Consider the following 5,917-nt stretch of genomic DNA (forward strand, 5'->3'; position numbering starts at 1 on the left):
CTTTCTGGGATAGTGGCGCGGCTGCCCCTCTGTTGGTCTTCCTTGGTCTCTTGTGTTCTGGGGGCCTCTGGATGTCTGGAGTTTTGATCTCCTCCATACCTGCTTCATGCCCTGGAGGTCGGGGCTGTGGCCCCCCACACCCTCTAGCAGATCATTACATGAAGGAACCTTTTAAAAACAAGCGCGTTCATGCTCACAGGTGTACACACGGGTGATCACACACACAAACTACACTCTTTTGAGCTCCTACCTCAAAGCACACTGTGCGCTGTCGATCTCACGTGTTGCACCATAATGTTTAATATTTAGTATTTACTGTCATATTCCCATATATCATTGTGATCTTGTTTATTACTCTTGTCTTCTTCTGCTTGCTTTCTTTTTTCTTTCTCAACAGGTGATCCAGGTGATCGATATATGTATTTTTTTGTCTGCTTATTTTGTTGGTCTTTGTTTTTTGCCCTTTTTCCCCGTCCCTCTTCTCAGGTTTTTTTTTCTTTTTTTCCTTTTTTTTTTCTTTCCCTCTTTCTTTCTCCCCTTTCTTTCCACCAGTCAAGTCTGTCCCGTATTCAGCAAGTGAAAATAAAATAAACAATAAAAAGTGAATCAGATGGACCATTACGGCAAGGCTGGGATGGTCCATTTGGTAAAGTAAATCCGTTGGGCATCTTTCTTTGCCTTCAGACAATAATTCTGATGGCAAAAGAGCCAAACGGGACAGGTTAAAAAAAAAAAAAAAAAAAAAAAAAAAGAGCACGTTGTGTGTGACGTTTTCTTTTGCGCATGCGGGCCGCTTTGAGCGTTCACACTAGAGCGCGTTTGATGTCGCATTTTATTTGTAGTGTGAACAAGCAGACAAAAAAATTGGATTTGATAAAAAAATCGGAATTGAGCATTAAGACCTGCAGTGTGAACGTAGCCATAGAGACAGGGATGACTAGACAGGAGACGTGGGACCAGGACAGAATGGTGTGAAGACTGAATGCAGAACAGTGTCAAAATAAAACAAGAATCACACGACAGAGGCACAGAGTAGATACAGAACGGAGGGAGCTGGGGAACCAAAACCTAAGAACTAGAAATCCTAGCAGAAGACAGAACCAGAATTAAACCGAAAAATAAGATAATATTAATTAAAACAAAAACACTGATTAATCAGACTCAGGACCATGACAAATAATACCTCTATGTTCAGTTTATTCAGTATAAAATTAAACCGAGGTACCAATGTTTGTTTAGTTAATGAGTTACCTTAAGGGAGGCAATTTTGTCTGCCTGTCAAACAGTCTCCAAGGAAGGAAGCAGACTGTATGAGGACACTGCAAATAGACCCACATCCCAGCACCAGCATGAAGTCTACATTGTAAAATCTAATTAGTTCCCAGAATAAAAAAAAAACAAACTAAGTAAACCTTACTTAAGATACCTAAGTGAGGGCAACTTATTCATTCTGAGTGGGGCACACTAAGCACAGAAGGACCTATACGGTGGCCATTGTGCATGTGCAGCAGACCCACAGTATGCTCACACTCTATGTGAGGGCTTCCCCTAGGGCACACACAAGCAGGAATTCAGCTAAAAGACACCTTCACTGTTAAAATACTGATGTTATTTTTTAAATATTTGGTGGCATACTATTACATACCATGCTCAAATTCAGTGAGCTCTTTAAAATGACGCATTCACTTAAAAATATTTGTAAAGGCAGACTACATGGCGAGGTGCTTCTTTTTAATAAATGGGCTTTTAAAAACATGTGAACAAACAAATTACAAATTGTGACCCAATATTTTGGTTCATGCACATGTAGTGTATCTTGATCTCAAACAATATTGTCTATGTCTTTCATGTCTGAAACCTCTCAGAGAAAACACAAGATCACAAGAACCCTTTCGTGACAAGAAATCTCGAAAGGGATGAAAGATAATTATTTGAATGCAGTATGAAAGAGCCAACAAATCTTTTTATTATCCGATGCCTGATCTGTTTTCTTTTACATTAATTCCACTATGAATGCATTCAGAAAAGGTGGAAAGAGATACATGAAAATTCACCACAATGGAGGGGAATGCCACAAATCCTATAAAAGCAAACAAACAAACAAAAAAGCCAAAAATATATGGTGTTGATCAATAACTAGCTGAATCAAACATTCAAAGCTCTGATCTTTCTTTATCTAAAATGTCATTTCTTTGTGTTTGGCTGTGTCACTTCCTCATTTTATGATAGATGCTGAGATAAGAACCTGTATATATTATCTGTGCTTTCCCTTCAAAGTTTGTAGCTACAGGCTGATACTAAGAAAGAAGAAGAGACGGTCATTCTGCATGCCCTCTGCCACACACTTTCTGAAGTTTCATAACTTTGCTGTATCATCTGTATCACCATGAAGATGTTTCCTGTGTGTGTGTTTGTTTGTGCTGTGATGATTCTGACCCATGCTGCTGGTGAGTATTGTGAGTATTTCACTGTACAGTCTTATTTGTAAATGGTGGCAAAAGATTCAATAAGTGTCCTTTTTTTCAGTTCTCCCTGAAGGAGGGACTGCAACTAATCAAACAGGTCAGTCAGCATACTGCAACATTTTTGCAAAAATGTGCCCCTTAAGTTTTTGCCTAATTATATATATCATCTGCAGTTACATAACATGATTTGAAATTTAGGTCCTCTTTATTTTCTATTTACATGCGGCCAAATGCCTGAATGATTTAACATCAAAACATGTTTTTTCTATATCACCTTATTGGGTTAATAAGAAAGAAAGATATACATGAATAAATAAAAAATGACAAGGAAAAAATACATTTTTAAGATTTAGATTAGTGTCATACATTAAGGAGAAAAACAAACAAAAGAGATGCAAATTTATGAGAAAAAAGAAAAAACCTGTGTAAACTAAATAGTGTAAATTACTGGAGTTCACTTTTCAAGCTGAAAAGAAGTTTACACATTTGAACTCTTGTGATCACAAACTACAAGATCAGTTATTTAGTCTAGTTGTTCTCTGACTTGGCTTTCAGATCAGTGTGAATGGCACAGTAAAATGCCTAACCTACCCGTCTTCCTGAACATTTAAAGTTACAATGATGGACTACAAATAAAATAAAATAAAATAAACGCATCCAATGTCTATCTTAAATTGGCATAGGGAAATGTTCCCCTTAATATTTCCTTCAATGCCATATGCTACAACTTAGAGCTCCTGCATTCTGATGACAATACATTTTTACGAATTTTTCATTGTTTCATGTAACTTGGTATTTGTTTTCTCTAAAAAAAACACAACAAAAACAAAACATTAGCTTAATGTTATTTAATCAGCACTGTGTTGTGGACTTTTTATACACCTCAGCACTGTGACTATGTGCTCTGCCACTTTGTGGTTGAGTAAACGCTTTGACTTTGGAATAATCAGTTGACACTTGCAGGTGATTTGTTTAGGAGCATTTATAAGGGAAGAGATTTAATGAGCTGGCTTCTTGCAAAAGTGGCATCCTATTACTGTATCATGCCTGACATCAGTGAGGTCTTTAGACTGACCCATCCTTTTACAAATGGTTGTAAAGGCACACTACAGCATTACTGATAGAGATATGGACAAAAATCCAAACATGCAATTTGAATTTAAAAGATACTGAGTTGAGTTGAAAACAGTTGAGGTCATGGTAGTTTAGAGAAGTTGACAAAAGAATGCAACTGGACTTCTTTAAGTCTGCGAAGACATTTCACCTGTCATCCAAGAGGCTTCTTCAGTTCAGCTGGACTTCTTTACAAACCTAAAGGGGTCTATAGTTTTGTTCTTTTTTGATACTCTCTAAACAATTAGTTTTATCATTGTAATGGTCACTTACAATCCACATCTAGGTCTGAATTAAGTCTACTGAGTGGAAATGTCGATCTCTTGTGAAAAAACCAAAAATGTACAATTTTATTTTCCCCCAGTCAAAAGGCACCTGGCCAAGAGGTCCTCTGATTGTCCTGGAGGCTGGACTCTGTTGCGTGGTCGCTGCTTCCTCTATGTTCCAGGACCCATGACATGGGCTAAAGCAGAGGTAAGTTTATTTTATTTGTATCGTCGTCCACACTTGATTAATCCATATCCTTTTACTGTAACTGAGTCCAGATGTTGCTCCCCACTTTCCATCTCCATTGAAGAAAAACTGCTTGTCCATGGGGGCCAACCTTGCATCTGTGCACAGCATCACAGAGTACCATGGGATTCAGCACCTTATAGTGATTGCCAGTCATGGCTACCAAGAAACTTGGATTGGAGGAAGTGATGCACAGGAGGTATTTTGTTTGGCCCTACACTATTTCTATTTATTTATGTGTGAATGACTTTGAACTAGACCCTCCCTGCTATGTTAAATGAATATATGTAAAGCCTACAACAGGGAGAATATTTACAATGAAACAGACAGTGATAATAGATTAAATCAGAAACAGCATGAAGAACACCTGACCTGGTGTTGGAAGATGTAGAGAATGCAGAAACAGGCCAAAGGAGCTTTAATAGTGTATCTGTGAGATTGAACAAATGAATGTTTAAGACCGTATGATATGGGCTTGCATTAATGTTAGCTCATCAGCTGAGACAGTGGGTAGGCTTGACTATTTGGTGTGAATAAAATCGGTGCTATGCGCAATTTTTCTCATCTAGGAGAAGGCTTGGTTATGGACTGATGGAACGGCTTTCCACTATTCAAACTGGTGCCGAGGAGAGCCCAATAATCTCTGGCGCAACCAGCACTGTCTGCAAATTAATCATAGCGGTAAACCAGAACACAGTATTTCACATGATTAATAAATGTGTGAATTATTTTAAATGATAACAAGTAAAAGTCAAAAGGATTGTTTCAGGTTTTGATTTGTGTAGAATTTTACTGATTTCTGCTTTTGGATCTCACAGGTTCCAAGTGCTGGGATGATGTAGCATGTAGCAAAAGTCGACCTTCTGTTTGTGTCAAGAAAATGTGAAATTTCTGTCAAAATACACACTGTTTGGTGTGCAATGGCTTCTGTTTTTCATTCTTCATTTGTCTTTACTAAATATTCAACTGTGGAAAAGTAGTCTTTCCTTAAAAAGTATTGCTCATCTTTGCACATCTTTTCTCTGTAAACTCTTCTTCCTTTGCAATAATAAAACTCTCAAGCATGGTTCTGTGTTGCCTCACTTGTGATTTAGAAATGTGTGTGTGTGTGTGTGTGTGTGTGTGTGTGTGTGTGTGTGTGTGTGTGTGTGTGTGTGTGTGTGTGTGTTTGTACAGAGCAACCTGGATTGGAGGAACTGATGCACATGAGGTGTGGTTAAAAATGTTTGAGTTAGATATAAAATTAATGCAGGACTGCAGTGGTCCTGCATTAACTGCAGTAACTTATATTTGGTGGTATGAATCCATCAGAGACATACCTGTGCTTCCATGTGCATACAGGGAGTGCAGAATTATTAGGCAAATGAGTATTTTGTCCACATCATCCTCTTCATGCATGTTGTCTTACTCCAAGCTGTATAGGCTCGAAAGCCTACTACCAATTAAGCATATTAGGTGATGTGCATCTCTGTAATGAGAAGGGGTGTGGTCTAATGACATCAACACCCTATATCAGGTGTGCATAATTATTAGGCAACTTCCTTTCCTTTGGCAAAATGGGTCAAAAGAAGGACTTGACAGGCTCAGAAAAGTCAAAAATAGTGAGATATCTTGCAGAGGGATGCAGCAGTCTTAAAATTGCAAAGCTTCTGAAGCGTGATCATCGAACAATCAAGCGTTTCATTCAAAATAGTCAACAGGGTCGCAAGAAGCGTGTGGAAAAACCAAGGCGCAAAATAACTGCCCATGAACTGAGAAAAGTCAAGCGTGCAGCTGCCAAGATGCCACTTGCCACCAGTTTGGCCATATTTCAGAGCTGCAACATC

At 38.3% G+C, this 5,917-nt stretch overlaps 1 protein-coding gene across 2 annotated transcripts; it reads left to right on the top strand.

Annotated features, from left to right (window-relative positions):
• The first annotated feature begins 2,261 nt into the window (after window positions 1-2,261).
• Window positions 2,262-5,151, top strand: LOC109199403 (ladderlectin-like). Of its 2 annotated transcripts, none has more exons than XM_019354739.2 (6): window positions 2,262-2,456; window positions 2,527-2,562; window positions 3,943-4,052; window positions 4,156-4,290; window positions 4,661-4,772; window positions 4,910-5,151. In XM_019354739.2, exons 1-6 carry the CDS (start codon window positions 2,387-2,389, stop codon window positions 4,975-4,977), a joined length of 531 nt encoding a protein of 176 aa, XP_019210284.1. In that variant the 5' UTR covers window positions 2,262-2,386; the 3' UTR covers window positions 4,978-5,151. The 2 variants fall into 2 exon arrangements, with proteins under 2 accessions (XP_019210284.1, XP_019210286.1); XM_019354741.2 differs by having other exon boundaries at window positions 2,263-2,447.
• The last annotated feature ends 766 nt before the right edge of the window (window positions 5,152-5,917 follow it).

The sequence above is a fragment of the Oreochromis niloticus genome, linkage group LG3 (genome assembly GCF_001858045.2).
Source record: "Oreochromis niloticus isolate F11D_XX linkage group LG3, O_niloticus_UMD_NMBU, whole genome shotgun sequence".
NCBI classification, from domain to species: domain Eukaryota; kingdom Metazoa; phylum Chordata; class Actinopteri; order Cichliformes; family Cichlidae; genus Oreochromis; species Oreochromis niloticus.